This window comes from Myotis yumanensis, unplaced genomic scaffold, assembly GCF_028538775.1.
Source record: "Myotis yumanensis isolate MYYU_CA2020_CCGP unplaced genomic scaffold, mMyoYum1.0.hap1 SCAF_4, whole genome shotgun sequence".
Classification (NCBI taxonomy): Eukaryota; Metazoa; Chordata; class Mammalia; order Chiroptera; family Vespertilionidae; genus Myotis; species Myotis yumanensis.
The window spans coordinates 76,542,556-76,563,477 of NW_027223755.1; the positions used below are offsets into that span (position 1 = coordinate 76,542,556).

General features: G+C 39.8%; 1 protein-coding gene across 6 annotated transcripts in view; it reads left to right on the plus strand.

Moving 5' to 3' along the window:
* Nucleotides 1–20,922, plus strand: part of MEGF10 (multiple EGF like domains 10) — a 369,913-nt gene that overhangs the window by 280,774 nt on the left and 68,217 nt on the right. For all 6 annotated transcript variants that reach the window (XM_070412562.1, XM_070412566.1, XM_070412568.1 and 3 more), the window contains one exon: nucleotides 5,849–5,941. In XM_070412562.1, the coding sequence (XP_070268663.1) occupies nucleotides 5,849–5,941 (93 nt within the window). The remainder of the gene's footprint in view (nucleotides 1–5,848; nucleotides 5,942–20,922) is intronic.

The following is a 20,922-nucleotide window of genomic DNA, read 5'->3' on the forward strand; positions in this document are numbered from 1 at the left end:
AATTATTCCTGTCAGTACTTCCACATTGTAGTAACAATTAGATTTTGTAAAGACTCTGCATATAGTTAGCTTCTAACAAAAATATTTAGTGAACGAAGTTTACTTGTACCTTGGAAGTTAACTCTCTGCTTTCTCTCTCTTCCTCATTTGAATCTTCTAACTTCTGACTCCTAGCCATCTAATACACCTGCCCTAATTTCTTGCCCAGCACAACCGCTACCATCTTTTTCACCCCTGTCTCTCCCCACTCCCATAAAACCCACCGTAAGTTTTGTTCCTGTGGAGTCAGGCACCAGGGTTTAGTCCTGCTTCTGCCTCTCACACCAGCTGTATCGATTGGGAACATCATTCCATTTCTCAAGTTTCAGTTTCCTTGTCCGAAAAATGTGGGAATGATGTTCAGTAAAGGCACCTTTAACTCTATCTGTGTTCCTCAATGCCAACGCAGAATAAATGAGCAAAAACAAGATTTGTGACTTATTCATAAGACCATGATAAAAGGAACTTATGAGGAAAGATGGGTTAGCTGGAAGGTTTGTGTTTTATTGGACAGTTATTTTCAAAAGATACTTTGATGATGGAAACATTTTTCAAGTTAACTTAAAGTAATTGATTATATTATATCCTTTAGGATGACATAGGTACTGTGTTTAAAGATATAATTGGTTTATAGAGGAGTCTTTGCCCACTCTTACTTTTACCTTTTTGCCACACCCTAGGTGTAAATCCAAAGGGAAATGGATGTGGCAGAAGAGAAAACCATTGAGTATAGTGAGTGGTTCTCAGTATTACAGCCAATTATTTGCTCGTGAAAGCAATGAGGTCCATGGCACTGGTAATGGGATTTAAATGGATTTAGGAACTAAGACTGAAACAGGAGCATAATTAGAAAAGATTCCAGGGTCATCATGTCAGTTCTCACCTGTTCATCAGGCAGACAGGCTGTCCACAGCTTTCACTTCAAAAATGTGGCATGGTCTTCTCATCAATGTCTCTTGCCTTTCAGTTCTTGAGGGAAAGGAAGCCTTGGTCACCCCTAGCAACTCGATGTGTCTGCAGCAGTGTGATTGTTGTGGGTCCAGAGATTCAGCTTACATCTGATCTCTTAAAAAACTCCTGAAAACTCAGAGTATGATACTTAATGATTTTCTTAAGGAGAGATGTGAGAAATAAATTATATAGGCCATATCGTCTTTGCTAGCTTTTCCTGGTTTAAATGAACCTTTTCCAAAGAAGAGGAAAGGACATGAACAAGAAATAAAATGACTGTTGCCAATAATGCCCAAGCCACACTTTATGATGAGTCTTCTGCTTTTGTCCTTGAAATGTGAGCTATTGAACATTTGCTAAGGGGGACCTCTGTTCCCTTTCTCTTTTCTAGTTCACTTTAGGATTCTCTACAGGACAAATTCATGGATTTAACATCCGTGGCTTCTTATGTGGAGTTTAGTCATGGAAGTTCAGCACCCAGAGTAGGAGGCATGTAAAGCTGGAAGAAGAAAGATGAGGCTGATCTCCTAGAGGGGAGAGTCTGTGTTTGTCACCACCTATGCCATAGTTAGTGTTCCTACAACTTGGGGAGTTGGACATCAGAGAACACAGAGAGTTCTACTATTTACTCTGTTCTCCTCTGTTAGCTCCCGTTGCTCCTGCTGCTCTTAAAGGTGCTAGTGAAGGCTATTGCTAGATGTGGAGAACCCAGAGCTGGTGGGATAGGGGCCTGGGGCAGAGATGGCACTGTGTGAGAGTTTAATGCTGTGTGTAGATTCTGTAGCAGGGAAGTAGAATCCTTTCCTTTTAGAATCCCTACCAACAATATTTGTCATGACTTAGATCATTAGTTGACTTTAGGCTTCAATACTCAGGGATAATTCCATTGGCTTTAAGTTTTAATTAAGAAAGAAAATCATTAGGAAAGCAACTTCCCCTTCCAATTCCTAACTTACAGACAAATTTGTTTTCTGCTATTTATTCACATTTTGCTTTAGACTTTGACCAAATGTGAGTTCGTTAGTTCAAGAGTTTCATAAAAAATAGTCTACCGTTTAAAGTTACCCTCCTAGAGTTTTTTCTTCCACTATAATTGAACTTCTTGATGATAATTTCATAAAACACAAAATTTGTACCATCAGGAATCAAACATGAGAACATTCATAAGATTATTCAGCCATCTGAAAGCATTCTGAAGCACATGCAATTCTGATGCGTGACCCTCTGTGCACAGGTTTAACATATGCATTTCTTTACCCATCTTAACATTGGAGAACAGATGCTAGACCTGCTTGTTCAATCTTACATTTCTTCCTAGTTGATTCAGGAGGGCACAGTGGAAATCATTTGGGGCCACACCGGGCTTTGGGGTCTCCACACAACTAAATTAAAACCGGGGTTTGTTATGCAGCCTCTATGGTAGCTATGCATATTGAAGAAGTAGTTTGTGGGAAGAGAAAGATGAGTAGTAAAAGAATGTTAAAGGAAGATAAGAAGTGAAAAAAATGAAAGGATATAGAGCGACAAACTGAGACCTGCCCATAGAACACCCCCAAATTCTCCTCTCGTAGCCACTCCCTCCCAGGTAGATATGAAATACCAGGTTGCTCTTATGTAATCCAGTGTCTTAATTTCAAATTTTCGAATGGTGAAATTGATTCTTTTGTCAAATGAAATTTTATATGGATGCCCAAATATAAAAACAAAGTAAAGTAGTAGGTTTTTAAATTCAATTTATTTAAACTAAAAAAATTAGTTTACCCGTTTCTCCTATCCCCCAACACCTGTGTCTTGCAATGACCAATTTCTTCCCTGTATCTATGAGCTTGGATTTTTTTTTTTTTTAAGATTACACATATAAGAGAGATCATAAGGTATTTGTCTTTCAATGCCTGACTTATTTCACTTAGTATAATGCCCTTGTGATCCATCTATGTTATTGCAAATGACAAAATTTCATTCATTTTTGTGGCTGAATAATAGTTCCTTCTGTATATACACCACATTTTCTTTATTCATTGATCCATCCATGAAAACTTAGGTTGCTTCCATATCTTGACTATTGTAAGTAATGCTGCAATGAACATAGTGGTGCATATTTCTTTTGGAATGTGTTCTCGTCTTCTTCAGGTAAATACCCAGAAGTGGAGTTGTGGATCATATGGTAGTCATATTTTTTGTTGTTTAGGAGCTTCCACACTGCTTTCCATAGTGTTGCACCAATTGACATTCCCACCAATTGTCTCTGAGGGTTTCCTTTTCTTCACATCCTCACCAACACTTGTTATTTTTTGTCTTTTTTATAATAGCCATTCTAATACCTGTGAGGTTTTGATCTATATTTCTCTGACTCATAATGTCAAGCATCTTTTCATGTATCTGTTGGCCATCTGTATGTCCTAAAATAGTGTTTTATTAATATAAATGTTTACCTTAACATTTATAACATTTCCTTAGCATTAAAGTGATTGGTGAGAACAAGAGTCTTTTAAATAAATGCAAGAATTTGAAATTCAAGGATATGAGTGACACTTTTTTTTTATCAACTACTATGTCCAATTTTTGTGTTTTCTTTTAAATACAGTGTATCAGAAAACTCTTGTTTCATGTTAAAGGCAAATAGCATCTGACTTTTAAAACTTCTCCAGCCATACAAACAGAATTTTAAATTGTTTTAGTACTTTAAAGGAGAAATTGGTAAATTTGGGTCTGAGAGCTGATCACTATATGTTGTGAGCAGAGATGTCGCCAATACGTAAGACGAGTGAGCACTTTCACATGTACCTGTCTACGGTGGTGTCAGCACTCTCAATACATGAGACTGTCCTGTGTGTGCATTCTACCACGTGATACAATGCCCATTTGCAATCCAAGACACTGGATGCAATGACATGTCCTGTATGGTTAGACCTGAGCCTCCTGTGGCATTAAATTAATCTTTTCCTACTCCAGTTATGGTAGTTTTCTGGCTTGTTTGCGGATGTCTAAATCTGAAAGAAGGACTAGGACAGAGCTATGACCTTACAAATGAACAGTACATCTACAGTATCAAACACATGCATGGACGTAGCAGGAGACACTGAGCCCTGAGGCTGGCACATGCTGACTTAACTAGGCAGGGTGTCAGCACATTGTAGGGGCAGAGTACACATTTCAGGCAGATTTCACTTTTAATTACAATTAAATATGTAATTGTCTGAAAAAAATATGGTGAAGTTCCTAAGCATCTCCTTCCAACTCTATGTCAGAATTTCTACTCTGGGCCAACATCCGCAGCTCACCTGGCCTGGCACCCCTCACCAAATTGCCTGGGAGCTCAAAAAGCATTCTGGTGATGTAAGTGAGCCTCCATTTCCTGAAATTTATGGTCACTTTATTCTGTTGTGGTGTCCTCTACCTGATGGTTTTTTTGTAATAAATTTATATTTTTTATTAGAATATTTCCAGATAATTCTCAGAATAAAATCTTAACACCTTGGTTTGTTTTTCAAGGTCTTTCCCTGTCACTTTCCAAAGCTATTGCTCCAAACAATGCATCCAAACAGACCTAATTTTCATTCCACATTTTGCTTTTGTTGTCTCTTCTCCTATAATGTCATTCCCCGATGTCTAAGTCTTTTTGATAAAAAATGTAGAAATGATTATCATTTTCATTTTTGGTGCAGCAATATAGATAATATATATGTACACACACACACACACACACACATCCAATATATAAATCACATAAAATATTTAATGACATGGAAAGATTTTTCCATTATATTAAGTGGAAAGGCAAATTGAAAAATATTATGATTCCGTTTTTCTTTTCTTTGAGGAGAAAAATATATAGGAAAAAAATTCCTGAAAGTTTACACCTACACAAAAATGTTACTAGTTGGTGGAACTGGAGATGCGGTTTGTTTTGCTTATTGGTATTTTATGTTTGGATAGTAGACCTGTTTTGTTCTTGTAATAAGACATGAATTAAAACATATCCCTAAAGCATGTGGTACCTTATCTCATCCTTACATAGAATTTTGGAGTATCTTAACCCCAAACTCTTCCAAATTGTTCTCATTATTACTCATATATCCGAGTATTTAAAAAATATTTAATCAATGTGAGTGGCACTAAGGTTGAAGGTAATGCTCATTAATGTTCAGCACAGAATAATATTTTTGAGAGCCCTTTCTGTCATCCCACTGAACTTGGCTTTGGAAATCATCAGACTACCCATCCACTCATGTCTGCAATGATCCCCCTTACCTACAGGAGTTGGGTCAGAGCTAAGATAGTTGCTGATGAAAGAGGAATTTAGATTTACTGTTTCCTAAGACCTGGATGACATTTTTCAAATATTCTCCTCCAGTAGGAAAAGGGCATGTACTTCTCCTGTGCTGCAGTTGTGAATAACGTATGCACAGAGGGGGTAACTATTGTTTCTGGTGAAGGTAACAGGGAAACATCTTTCTACTCAGTCGCCCTGGAGCCCTAATATCTTGCTTTGTGATTTGCCTCTGCATTCACAGCCACATACTCATCTCCCCAAACAAAGAGGATATATTTGGTCGTCACTGATCATTTTTTTAAAACTGGATTAGGCAGTTTCCCTTGAAACTTCTTTCCTAATGTAGCATGAAGTAGAGTTAAATAGCAAAAATGAAGGAATTTATTTGGAGCTATCAAAATAGGAAGGGGAATTGTTTGGTTCCACCGCAGACTGCAAGAGGGCTGAGGCATGGATTGAAGGAAATTATCAAGCGTGCATGTTGTTTTTAAGTGATACTTGAGACCGGGATGGGAAACAGCTGTGTTGTTGGGGGGTTTTTCTCGTGCCAACGTTCCTCATTTGATTGATTTTTCTCTCCGACAGCCCACTGTGCAGATAAATGTGTCCATGGTCGCTGCATTGCTCCAAACACCTGTCAGTGTGAGCCTGGCTGGGGGGGCACCAACTGCTCCAGTGGTGAGTGTCCACCTGCTGTTGTCTGTCTTGGGATGTTTGTGCTGGAAGGGCCCCTTGTCTGCAGATTCCCCCGAGCCTTGGGTTTCCCGTTTCACCCCTATGCAGAGTGTAGTGCGGATTCCCGACCCAACTCATTAATAGAGTTTCCTTTAAATCTCTGCAAGTTATTAGATCCAGAGCTGTTAACTGAGTACAAAGAAAGGTACTTGGAAAGAAGATTTCAATAATCTGATGCTGATGCTTCCGTAACTACCAGTGCATTTGTCAGAGTAGGGCAGTCGTGGTGACATAGCTATTGTAGTCTAACTTCTGTTTCCACTTGTTGATTTATCTATGGTATTTGCTTGGTGATTAAAATTGACTACTTTCTGGTCTTAACTCAGAAGAAGTAGAATGGATATTTTCAATGCTTAACCGATTTTTCTTGAGATGCAAATAATGAGCACTTGCTTGAGATAACTTTGGGGAGAAATATTGGTAATAAATAAAAAATCATGAACAGAATATAGTATGTCATCTGTCTCATGTTAAAATTACAATTCTAAAATAACACTATTTGGACTATAAGCAGGCTGCATTTAAAATCTCATATTCTTTATTATGAGTATTAAGTGATGGAATGTCATGTAGTGCAGTAGCTTTTCTAAATTTCACAGTTAAAACTTAAAAGTTTTCTGGCTAATTTGTTGCTGTGTGTGTAATTGTGTATACTTTCTGTTCCTTCATACTTCTTTTTTTTACGTTTATCTTTTATTGTTGACAGTATTACAGATGTCCCCTATTTTCCCCACATCCCACCCTCCACTAGCCCCCTGTCCCACCCCAGGCCTTCACCACACTATTTGCCTTGAGAAATGTAAGAGGGACTCAAAGAGCAACTAAATTGTAAAGAACGGACCATCATATTTAGAGAAAGGAAATAATAGTTTTAAAAATTAGCAGGCTCTCATGGCAGCACAAATGTGTCCTCATTGCTACAAAACAGTTTTCTGAAACTAGTCCAAACGGACTTCCAGCTGTCTAGGTAAGCCGGGTTTAAGAATTTTTACTTGCTCACATTTGGGATGGGGAGATGACTGTTTATCTTGTTAGAACTACTTGTTTCAGTTTTGTGGTCTCTTGGCTGCCCCTTGTGCTGTCTGTGCACAGAACATTCTGTATGAAAGAGCCTTTTCATTGTATCTTAAGCAGCAGCAGGGGTGAGGGGGAGGTGGGGGAAGAAACAGAGAGAGAGAGAGAGAGAGAGAGAGAGAAAGAGAGAGAGTTTCTGCCCCTGATGGGCTTCCAGTCCCAGTGCATAACTGTTCTGCAGGGTTTTGTTGTGCTTCTGTTCGAGATCAGAAGAGTAGGCATTCTGTTCACATGCCGTTGAGGCAAAATGTTTGGGATGTGGGAGTTGGCTCATGTCCATTTTTCTGGCCGACTTACCTCAAATGCAATGTGGCTTTCATGAACTTTTCCAGCTTAAAAATCAGTTGTGCCTACACATTTTGAGGAAAAATAACATTATTCTATAAACTAGTGGGCAAGAGAAGAGTGGATGTATTCGTCATTTGGAAAGCGAGGTTTGTTGCTAATTCCAGGGCAAGAATGCCGTGGAATAATTTCAGCTGTATTTATACTCTGTCTCCCAAGGACTGCAGCCTGTGTCAAGCTAAGAGATCAGACTAAGAGTGTGTAAACAAAACAAAAGCCTACATGGGTTTCAGATTCTTGAGAACTGGTTCAGGCCTCCTGGAATAGAAGATAGTGTTTTGTTTTGCAGGTTAGGCCTTCTCGAAAATAAACTGCTTCATTTTGGAGTTGACTCCCTTTTGAAGAAAGCCCCTAGAATACTGAGAACACATGTTCTTTCAATCCTGGAAGGTGATATTGACTCAACTTTTATTTATTCTCTACAACTCATGTTTTGGTTTATTTATAATGATGAAAAGCATAAGTAAACATGGATTGTTATTTGACATCTTCAAAGATGTTTGGAGAAAAGCATTTCTGACACCTTTTCTAAGCACATAAGAAAATGCTATTCTGAGCTGGAGCACTGGTCTTGTTACCTGGATTTCGTCTGTGGCAGTTACTCTACTGTCACTAATTAGGAATTGTATAATTTACTGTTTACTCTTGGCCAGATAATTCTTGCAATAAAATGCATGCACTAGTAATCTACCTAGTAACAGAGTTAAAATAGTCTAATTTTCAAAGATTTTATTTCTATGTCGCCTCTTCTCTGGTTATTCTTATATATATATTTGAGGATATATATTAGAACCATAAAATGATTGCTTTGACAATCAGAGCAGTTCCTTGTATCAATCAGGATCCAATCAGGAGACAGAAACCTCAATAATTATTTTTTCAGTAAAGCTTTTAGTTTGGAACCATTTTAAATTTATAGAAAATTTGCAAAGATAGTAGAGTTCCCATATACCTGCATCCAGTTTTCCCCCTTGTTAATGTCTTACCATTAGTTTGTCAAACTGAGAAGTTGATATTAGTACATCACTGTTAAACTCCAGGCTTCATTTGTATTTCATCAGTTTTTCTGTTGATGTCTCTTTCTGTTTCAGATCCAAATCCAGGGCACCACACTGCTTTTCATTGTCCTGTCTTCCCTGACTCCTGATCTGTGACAGTTTCTCAGTTATTGTTTTTCCTAACCTCGATAGCCTTGAAAAGCACTGGCCAGGTATCCTGTAGAATGCCCCTCAGTCAGTGTTTGGTGTTTTTCTCATGGTGGGGTTATAGGTTTCGAAAGGAATACCACGGAGTTGACGTGCCCTTCTCATCACATCATATCAGGGGTTTCATGACATTCATATGACATCACTGGAGATATCATCACTTGGTTACCCTTCATCACTTGCTGATGTGTAGTGTTTGTCAGGTTTCTCCACATAAAGTCACTATTTTTTGCTCTCCCTAATCTGTTCTTTAAAAAGCAAGTCACTAAGTCTAGCCTTCCCTTAAGGTGAAGGGCAGGAATTAAGCTTTAGTCTTCAAGGGGTGAGTGTCTACCTGTGCTATTTGGAGCTCTTTTTGAGGAAGATTTGTCTTTCCCCTATTCATTCAATCACTTATTTATATCAGTATGGGCTCATATACAATTATATTGATATTTTGGTTTATACACCAACAGTACGTTATTTTTTTTGCTCAAGTTGTTCCAGCTTTGGAGATTGGGTATTCCTTTGGATGGCTCTGTGTCCTGTTGACATGCCCCTTGCATTCTGTTTGTTTCTGCTGATTTGTTTTGAGCACTTCCTTACTTTCTGGTACTACAGGATACTCCAAGCTTATTTTGTGTTTTTCCTGCCTCAGTCCTAGAATGAGCCATTGGAAAATGGTATTTAGAAACGAAAATCCGTGTGCTGGGAATGCTCATTGCTACTGGGACACATAGTAACTTTAACAGGGAGAGTTTATTCAGAAGTATTATGAACTACCACAGGGGATTGGAGTAATGAGGGATCGGCTAGTAAGAAGTAGATAGCACTCAAGACAATGCAAGGGCAACTGACATAAGGAGCAGCCTATACTCTTAGGGCTGAGATAAAGTGCCCCAAAGGAAGCCCCACCGGGGTGTGATCCAGACCTCGTTAGAGAAGGCACGTCCACAGCTCACTGAATGGCAGAGAGGCTGCCGGAGTACTGTTCTTGCAGAACTTGCTGGAAATCTGCCCTCCAGGACACTTGGGAAAGCTTTGGATAGAGAAGTGTCTGCTATCAAAGCCCCAGGGGTACCCAGGGACAGTTGCTGGCTCATGGGTTCTGCAGTGTGTTGCAGGAGCTGGATGCTAACCAGCTGCCTGTGCTGCAGGACCTAGCGCTGGGCTGCAGAAGCTGCCCCTTTTGCAGAAACGGTGCTCAGTGAAAGCTGCCACACAGTCAGATGCTGCAGAAGCCAGTCCCATCGTGCTTCCAGGGCAGGCCCTGGGGGCTGGAGAAGCCACGTGCGCTTCAGGAGTCAGTTGAGCTAGCACACTGGAACGCCACGGACAGCTTTCCTCCTGGAATGTCTCTCCCGTGCCCTCTAGAGAAGATGCTTCACACTCAGCTAGCTGGAAAAGGAAGACTATCTAAAGGGCCCAGATCCATTTTTGTAGAGCCCGCAATGAAGGAAAAGTTCAGTACTGAGAGGCAATAAAGTGATAGCCATTGCAGTCCATGCCTTTGGTTACTCGGCTCCTCTATGCACACTTCTACACACATTTTGTCTAGATACTAAAGTTAATGTCCAACAACTTGTTTATTAAATAAAATAAAAATGAAAAGAGAGGGAAAAGAAAATAACATCTACAAATGAATGTATTCATATAACAAGCAAATAGAAACTATTAAAAACTGCAGCAGGCCCCTGTTCTGTAACTAGTCACAAGGCTGTCATTGTATATGCACCTCCCTTCTCCATTCAGCATTGTGTGCCCACCTTTCTCAGCCCAGAGCCTACCTGCTTGGGGCTCCTTACATGGTGGAGTGATTTCAGCCCCCATTCCTGAAGGACCTGAATTCTCAGTTGTCTTACCTTTAAATAAATTATTGATATTTTCTGTTAACCTTTCTTAGTGGGCATGGAATTACTAAGAGGTGCCCCATATCAGAGTTTCTTGGTTTCATGTAGCAACCCAACTTCCTCTTGAAAATCAGGATCAATCATTACATCCAGAAGAGTAAGTACTTTATTTACAGTAAGAGGCTAAAATGACCAGATGGCCGTAAATTGATAACTGTCACCCAGAACTATCTCTCTGTATTTTCCCCCCTCATATACTCAGGAGATTAAGGGACTAACAGATACCTTCATATGTACAGGTTCACAAAGGCATCCCTTGGAAATTTAATCTGCTCACTTTGTCAGTGGAGGGCAGGGTTCCTATATGTGATATATAGTCAGAATTCCTGGTCTCAGTGTATTCTCTGTATAAAAAACCAGGTGTGTCAGAGAACTGTACAGAGTTTGTTCCCCCCGGAGTGAAATCAAGATTTATTTGACTAGACTCGGACATATTGCTTCTTTTTAAATTTGATGAAATGATTTTTTTAAAAAGCACACACATATTTTACTTTTATTGGCATCCTAATGTATACCTTAGCCTATATGACATTAATCTATCTTACCTCCATCTCTCTTCGCTCCTCTCTTTCCTATTCTCTCTCTCTCTGTGTTACCCCGTTCCCTCATCAATCTCTCTGTTCCATCGTCAGTCCTCTATTCCTATTCCTCCCTCACTGGATGACAAACAACTCCTGGAGGGCAGGGGCTGTGTGTTATTAATCTCTTCAGGCTCCATTGTGCCCGGTATGTGGTTGGAGCACAGTAAATGTTTGTTCCATTTAATTAGATTAAATGAACCGTATGATTCTCTATGATTCTGAGAAGGTCATTTGTGTATTCATGAGTGATTACTGTGTGCAAGGAACTGTATTGGATGCTGGGGATGAGGAAACAAATGTGGGACAAAGCTCATGTTTGGAGAAAGGTAGGCAGCAGCATGAATGTCTCATTGTGAGGAAGAAAACAGCCTCAGTCGTGGCGGTGGATTGAGGAAGCCTAAGCGGAGTTGGGCAAGGTAGTGTGAGGCTTTCTGGGTGCAGTAGGGCAAGAAGGGCCTCGTGTATTGCTGTGGGTGAGGGGGAAGGAAAAGAAGCTGATACAGACTACTCATCCAGAAAGTTAGCTGAGAAGCCAACGAGGAGGAGCAAAGAGGGAAGTTAGTGAAAGGCAATGATGGCTCACGGGAAGCTTTGTGTTTGTTTGCTTTTGTTTATGTTTTTCGGTGGAAAAGGTTTAGAGGCTTGAGCAGAAGGTGAAAGAAAAGGGAGGGAAGCTGGAGATTCGGTTGAGAGAGAAAACCATTTAATTGAAGGAACAAGGCTCCTTAGGAGACAGTTGGGAGGTGGGATCAGATCCCAGGAACTGATTGGCAGGAAGAAGTACTTCCCATTCCCAACAGAATGAGCAGGAAACAGTGTCGGTCAGGGATGTCCATAGGTTTCTAGTGTCAGAGGTGCTAGTGGGTGAGGGAGTCCATATTTGGTGACCTTTCTTCATCCTCTTGGTAAACTTGGAGGAGAGATCATCTGCTGATACTAAGGGGAGCAGAAGTTGGGTCACATTGATAATGCCAATGACTGTTCTCTTTCACTGAGCACTTAAAATGTGCCAAGCATCAGTAAAAGGGCTTTATAGGGATGACATTTAATGCTCACAACAGACAATGAAATGGTTACAATTCTTGCTCCTATTTTATGGATGAGTGAATGGTGGTGCAGAAAAATTAAATGACTTGCCTAAGTTGATACACCTAGTAAACAATGGAGACAGACTCACATCTCACTGAGAGCCATTAACTTCAACCACAAGGGTATGGTGCCTCCAGAAATTGGAAAGGAGGTTTGGTGAAAGTGACAAGGGGCACTGAGAGAAATGAGAGCAGGAGGCCGGGGTTGAAAACACCAGACAAATATTAAAATAAAATTTCTGAGAGAGGCTGAGGGCACACTAACATTAGAGATGGGGAATTCCAAAGGACACCATTTTGGTTGGCCTCATTTGTAATTTGTAATTTCCTCATTTGTAATATTAAGAACATTGGGCCAGATTATATGTACCACCCCTTTCAAGTCTGTGTTTCTATGAGTGATTGACTCCGATAGCTACATACATGCAATCCCCACGACCTTTCTTAGTGTTGGAAACCCTTTAAAGCTTTTCTATGAGTTACAATAACACATTTGTTCTCCCAACCTATATACTCCTATTTATGATTTTCTAAACGTCTATAGAGAAATTTATTTCTCCTCTGCTGTAGGGCACATTCAAAACTCCTGGGAAAGTACTAAACCAGCCAGCAGCCAGCAGCCAGCAAGTAGTTCTCAAATGCTTGTTCCCCAGGCTTTTGACATTAGGACCAAACAGAGGCAAAAGTGGAAATTAAGTTTGGTTTAGAAAATCAAAACTAGAGTTGTATTGTCATCAATAGCATGTCTGGTTAAATGTACTCAGAAGTAGTGGAAACATGCCTAGGAGGCAAGACTAGCTCACACACTTTCAGGTACCACATTAGGAACACTGATAACCTTTTTTTATAAATAAAGAAGGCACTCCGCAAAGCACTAAGTAGTAAGACTTTGCTTGCAGGATATTCAAACTGGGGAGTCCATTTGAAGGCTGTTACAGGCCAGAAATCATAGGCACAAAAGCTGACTTATTCCCTAGCAAGATTTGTTGTAAAGGTCTATTGACTGGGCACAATAGTCTGATCGATATTGTCTGGGAGAGAAGGCACTCAGAGCCCAGTCCTGGAGGCAGGTCATTAACATGCCCATCTCTCTGTCAGAATTACTTTAGAAATCAGGTTGATGGAGCAGCAAGAATAAGAGTAGATCATTGGGCTTCGGGGCACGGGGGCAGGGCATTGATGATGGGTGGGAAGGATTGAGTTCACAATGGTTGAGCAGAACTGCCCGAAAGCGGTTTCACTGACGGATTGCCCAAATATTTTGATAGAGGTTACAAACAGAAACTGCTGATTTTGCCTTCTAAAGGAGCCTAAGATCTGGGCTGTGCTTGGTTACTCTCTGGATGGGCAGAGCGCCTCCTCCCCGCCTTCCTCCAACCCCCAGATTGGAAATGAATGGCAGCAGTCTCAGCTGCTCTCCTCTCTGAGCTGTTTCTGAGCCTCACTTCCCTCATGCTTCAAATAAGGGTGAGAGTACCTACTTCCTTTTCTTGTGAGGATTAAATGACACAATACCCGCTCAGTGCTCGGCGCTGTGCCTGGCAGCATAATAATGGCGGAATAAATGGTACTTTCACTTTCTTGTGTGACGCACGGGGCTACCACCAGACTTCTTCACAGCAGTCTGGTCTTTAGACTGGACAGTGGATGGGGTGGCTCTTTGTGGCCATCTCATTTCGTCCTACAGGCGACACCCTTCATTAGCAGAAACCTCTCTGCCCATAGTCACTTGCCAGGAGGCTTCCCAAGAAACCCTAGTGAAGGTTTTACTTTGTTGTTGTTTTTGTTGTTGTTGTTTTTTGTTGTTGTTGTTGTTTTTTGTGTGTGTGTGTGATTTCCAACATCTGACCATGGATGTCCATCCTTACCAGATGAATTCGGGTTTACATTGCTTCTGGCACAGTAAGAGCACTGTAGACATTTATGTTCCTATGCTAGTCAGTTCACTTGCAATGGGTGTGAAGACAAGGCTGGGCTGGCATGTTATTTAACCCTACTCGACATCATTTATTGTTTTTTTTTGTTATTATGTTGTTGTTTCATGTAATATCCCTTGACATCAATTTATCAGAAAATCTTGGTTCAACCTCAAAATATGACCAAATCTAACCTTTTCTCATTGTCATTAACATGCCCATCTCTGTCAGAATTAGTTTAGAAATCAGGTTGATGGAGCTGCCACCCAAATACAAGCCACCATCCTCTTCTTAATTAGAGGCTAAATTGGTTTATATTAAGACTTATATCCTTCCCTGTGTTCTCACAGACAGCAACTTAAAATATCTTCTATGTTTTGATTAATTTGGAAGCTCTAGATATTTTATCTTTTTTAGTAGCTAAATATATTTATTTATTTAAAGTAATTTTTATTTTTCAATTACAGTTGATGTACAGTATTATATTAGTTTCAGGTGTATAACCCAGTGAATAGATATTTATATAGCTTACAAAGTGATCACCTCAATAAATTTAGTACCCATCTGGCACCATACATAGTTATTACAGTATTATTGACTATATTACATATGCTGTAGTTTATATCCTCATAACTATTCTGTAACTACCAACGTATACTTCTTATTCCCTTTACCTTTATCACCCATCCCACCTCTACCCCCCTCCAATCTGGAAACTATCAAAATGCTCTGTGTCTATGAGACTGTTTCTTTTCTACTTGTTTATTTTGTTTTTTATATTCCACATAGAAGTGAAACCATATGGTATCTGTCTTCCTCTGTCTGAGTTGTTTCACTCAGCACAATATCCTCTAAGTCCATTCATGTTTTGCAGATGGCATTATTTCTTTCATTTTTATGGCTCACTCATATTCCATTGTATATATGCACCATTTCTTTATTCACTCATCTGTTGATGGACACTTATGTTGCTTTCATTTCTTGGCTATTATAAATAATGCTTCAATGAGCATGTGGCTATATATGTTTTTTGATTTAGTGTTTCGGGTTTCTTCAGGTAAGTACCCAGAAGTGGAATTGCTCTTATAATTGGTTATCACAATTGTCTCCTTGCTGCAGCATCTACTTGGGCCCCACTAAAGTCAGTTCTCCCTAGTGAGACCAGGTGACCTGTAAGTGTATATTGTATAATGCACACTTATTATACATTATAAATTCCAATGGGTTAAATCTGAAAAGAAAGAAACATCAATTGAGCTATCAGTTGTTAAAGTATGTATACATTTTGGGGACACCCTGTGTATAAGCAATGTATTTGGAGAAGTTAAGAAATGATCAGAGGTCTTCCTTAAACCAGTGGTCGCCAACTTTTTGGACCTCATGGACCACCAGTTGGCGACCGCTGCAGTCTAGAGAAAGGCATGACCTAAAGTCTTTCCTCCAGGGGCCTTAAGGTAGCTTAGGCTCCTGTGGCTTTAGGATTCACCTCGGCTAGTATCTTGTAGGCTCACTCATCTTTGGTGACTTAGCAGAAGTTCCCTTCCTTGCCTACTAATTGGAAGCTGCCCTGAAACTAGATGCCAGGAGACATGCACCAGATGTAGTTTCCATGAACATTGAGGAAGATGTGGATGTGGGAGCTCCTCAGACTCAAGAGAGGAAAGGTCGTAGTATAAGCATCATGATTCTAACTCATATGGGGTGTGACTCCTGAAATGGTGGCCCCAGGACTATGAGAGGTTTTGAAAGTCAGCCCTAATTTGAGTGGAGAACGCTTAACAATTTCTCATCAAAACTTGCACATATTACTTTTCAAGGTGCACATTTTGTATGACAGTATGGAACTCAGCTGTTAATTTGTACCCAAATGATGCATAAACTAAGAAATAAGGCAAATAAATTCAAACTACAAGTTATTTCAAATCACGTATCAACCATTTTCTCATGGCAATAATGTGCTTCCTGGTTGTTCTGCTTAGAGTGAAATAATGATACCATGTATATTAGGTGATCCTATAGCCTCACTTGTTACCCCACCTGTAAAATGGAGTAGATTAATACCCGATTTTAATAGAGATACATACATCTCCTTTATGAGGTTATGTTGTTAATTGGCTGAAATTAAGTCCTCTGATTTATTATATGATTAAATTCATTTGAAATATGATGTTGGAGGAGAGCTCTATTGATACCATGGACCACCAGAATGATGAACAAGTGGCTTCTAGAGCAAATTAAGCCAGAAACATCACTGGAAGCAAATGGACAAAACTGAAGTTGTCCTACAGGGCACATTATGAGAAGGTAGGGATTTTTTGGAAAAAAAAATAATGCTGGGAAAAATCGAAGGCATCAGGAAAAGAGGAAAACCAAATATGTGTTGGGTTGACTCTATAAAAGAAACTACAGCCATGAGTCTGCAGGAGCTAAGCAGGGCTGTTAAGGACAGGACATTGGGGACCTCACTCATTCATAGGAGTCAGAGGTGATGCAACGGCACATAACACACACATATCTTTTATGATCATATCTGGTTTCTTATTGCTTGTGATTGTCAAAGCATTTTTTTAAATATTAGTAAATTTCTTCAATGCAAATAATAAAAAAAACAACTAACCACAGTTTTTCCTTTTTGGTCAAAATTCCCCTCCCCCTCCCCCAACCCCATATACATACACACTTTTAAATCATTTTACCAAACTAGTATTATATGAAATATTAAAGGGTCTTCTTGAAGAAGAAGGGGAAAAAGATAAAAAACATGAACAAGAAAATGGCAATAAATACATATCTATCAACAGTTAAATCTAAAAAAACAAAAAGAGCAGGGAACGAACTGAGAACCAGGCAGAAGGAGACAGAGGAGACTTTAACTTGATCTGCAGTATTTTATTTCTTGCATTAAATGTTGAAGCAGATGTGATGGGATGTTCACAATAGTTAATTCTAGGTTGTGGATTCATGGGCCTTTGTTATAGCGCTACTTATAGTCTTCTACAGTTAAAAAAATTTTTTTCTCAAGAAAATTATAATAAATTTTTCAGACCATCCAATTAGCCTTGAGGGTTTGAGGGCTGGTTTTCTTACTATGAGATTTTAAACAAAACATTTAAGACCTCTGCCCTCTGGCCTCTCACATCCAGAGTGAAGATACTAAGTACTTTGCCAGTGATGGTCCTTAGTGCTTATCCTTCAGTGCTCACCTCAAGCCCCATCTCCTCTGGATGCCGTCCCCCCTCTGCCCAATGGTACAATGTGCCTAGGTCCTCTGGGTTCCTTGAGCATCCTACACACAGAAACACTTACTAGTACATAATCGTTTGTGATAAACCTCACTGTGGGCCAGTCTCTTCTAGTAGATAAAGAAATCTTAGCCATAGAACATGTCTTAGGCAGGAGCAAGTAGTAAGTGCTCAACAAACAGAACTTAGTAGCCATAGGACATGCTTAACACATTTGTAATGAAAGAATAAATGAGCAAAGAACAAAAATATGGCAAGACTTTCTAAAGTAAGACATCCTGTGGTGGCCCCTGAGGTGGTTATTATTCTTTTGACTTTAGTGAGTAAATGTAATCCCCCCCAAATCCCTTACTCAATCCCAGCCTACAGTGTGTGTCCTTGAGGTTTCCCTACATTGCGAACAGGTTCATCAGTGTGTTCTCATAGAGAGACATCAACATCTGTAGTTAGATACACCGAAGAATAAATATTTCACGCCCCCTTTGCTGGTTCATAATTTGAGAGAAACACACACTGAAATTATAACATGACAGTGTTTCTTTGAAAATCTATGTAGCAAACATTTTTTAAAAGAAGGAAAAAGGTCTTCCCTCAGCACTGAATGATATTCATATAAACAGCCCTGGTGGTGTCCACAGCGATGCTGGCACCGTGTCAGCTCTCCAGTGGGGCGTTTTGACATGTGAGGGACATGGGGCTTTGGTGCTTTCAGAGGATCTGGAAAATACATTTTTATTGTTCTTCTTCATGGTTGGAGAGGCTTTCCAGAGTTGTTTTATTTTTAAAGCATTGATGTTTTGAATGAGGATCTTTTCTTCTACAGTAACAAAGGGAATGACACAGCACAGCCTTGTTAGCCTGAAGCACGGGGAACAAAATCACAGGAGATAAAAGACACTGGGGGACCAAGGCTTAGGAAGAAAGGGTGTGTGTTTCAGGAAGAACTGTTTTTCTGCCCTTCGAGACAACAGAATATTATTTCGATCTCTTCTAAAAGACACACTCTGTAGAGATACTTTCTTAAAAGCAACTTGTTTGTGCTTTGCCTGTATGTTAGAATACAAAGGGTTGCATTTCCTTCCTTAGTAATTTCTCTCATAGTCACAAACTTTCCTCTTTAAAGTCAATGGAGAACATCACGGCAAAATTCCATGTAAAAATATATTTTCGAATTAGTATAGCTGACTGATATATTCTAATAGATACTTGACATTTATACCTTAAGAGGACTTATAGTCTTAGTTACTTCAAAGAGCAACCCTGGTGAGGGTAGTTATGTATTATCAGCTGACATCACTTTCTCTATGATAAACTTGAGTTCTGAGATTCAATACATTATCCTGCGTATCTGGTAGAGAAGTATTCACAAGGTTCTTGAACCTCATATAATTCTACAATATTGATATTTTAGATCCCAGAGGCTTTAAATGAAGACCCCCCCCCCCCACACACACACACAAACCATACACACCCAGAAATCAAATCCAAAAACAAGAAGCAATGAATAAAAACTGAATTGCTCATTCATCTAGTTTGTTTAGACCTAACACAAGTACACAGAATTAGGCACCTTTGTTGTTCTCTATAATGCAGAATCAATTGCTTTTAAAAAGCATCTTATATTTCAAAATGTGTCTCAAGACCGCTCTGTGGTCTTAGTGGGCCTAGATTACCTGAGGAAAAGTTAAGTCATTGGGATTGGTGCATACTAATATGGCCAGATGCTCCAGATTTTATTAATGACTTTTTTTTTTCATGCTAAGGAAGGATGACTATGATTGTCTGTTTGTAAGTTTCTCCTTTCCCATATCTGGGCCTCATGGCCTATCCCTCTCCACACATTAATTTTTCAGCAAGTGGGAAATTTCTAAATCCTGTTTTGAACTGGCAACTAAGAATACAATGTAAAATGCAGGGTTTCATTGTACAGCCGAGCCTTTTCCAGATGGCCTTGTAAAAACAGATGAAAAGGGTGATACCAGGGCTTGTTTTTACTTCATGGAACTACTGGAAAATTTGTTTTTGAAATTCGCATAGTGAGAACCAAGTTGTCTTTTTGGGCATGAATGATTCATGCAAGACAAACAAATAATACAAACCAAGGACAGGCCTGCTACTCCTGCTTCATATGCACTGGAGGATGTTTTTCTTGAGTGTCCTTCCTGAGATGTTCCAATGTGCCAACCATGGAATAAAATCTCTGCTGCTATTAGGTCTGTGCCGGGTCACACATAAGAAGTACTTTTTTGTAATTAGTACGTTCTACCATCTCCATTTTACAAAAGAAAACGAAGTGTAACAAAGGTCAGGGACTGGCTCCAGGTTCCATGGCTATGAAGTGCCGGTGGCCTGGTTGGAGTCCCCTCTGTCTGATGCTAGATCACTGTTCTCCGCATTGAGCCAGTTGCTGATCAGTGAATTTTGTAACAAGGTGAACCTGAGGGTGAACATGACTCCATCACTCCTTTCTCAATGAGATAATTATTTCATCCTTTCCCTTCCTTTTTTATTTTTATTTTTTGATGGAGTCCTTTGAATGAAACAATGTATTAGCATGCCCTTGTTCCTTCTCAGTTTGGCATTTCTGTTGATCTCTAATTGTGCTCCTTTTCTTATTCTTTGTTTACACAAAGACAAGAGATGTACTAAACTGTCTCCCTTTTGTTCAAAGATTTTCCCTCAGGCCTTGTTTTTGTTAATACCATTTGTGGCTGTGGACCTGTTGGGGCATTCCTGATCAAAACCATTCTGATGAGCAGGCTACCACCACTCTGAAGATGGGGATGTCGTTCAGGCAAACAAGTGTTGTTGCTCAAACACATGTGAGACTTTTGTCCTGGAATGACCCCCTTTGGAAACCAGGCAGAAGCAGTGAATGTGCACTGGTGTGGGTTTTGTCATTGATGAGCATCATTCGCTCGGGATGGTCTGCATGGTGGGGGAAGATCCTGGCCCTGGAGGCCTTGAGAGGTTGGGGTTTATCCCTTGCTTCTGCCCCTTCAGCACTGAGTGACTTTGAGAAAATTATCATGAGTCCATTTTGCACATGAAATGTTGGAATAATTTTACCTGGTAACATTGAGTGTTATTGTGAAGTTTAAATAAAATAGCTGCATAAAGCTGACACACAATTGAAACTCTTCTCTTCCCTCCCTGCCCCCCCCCCCCCCCCTACTCCCATCCTTTGCACAGAACATTAGACGGAGGGTTTGAAGTGGGTTGGGGGAGGAAAATGTGCCTAGAATCGTTACAGTGGTTGTACAGGCTTCTCTGCTTGTGAAAGCTATAGTGATGTACATTTACCTTCATTCATTCATCAGATACTAGTGTATCTTGAGTGCCAGCCGTTCCCAGTGATAAGTGGATCTAGCTTTCAGGTCTGTGGACTCTGAAAGCTAATGACATCAATACTTTTACCACTACAAGTTTATTGGCATTTCTGTTTGCATAGAATCATTATCAACTCACAGAGGTCTTCAGATCTGAGCATCTCCTTAATTTTCTTTTCTTTTTGAGAAATGCCCTCTGTTCTTACTACTGAGGTAATTTCCTACCTCTGGTGCCCCTAAATATTGAGTCATGGG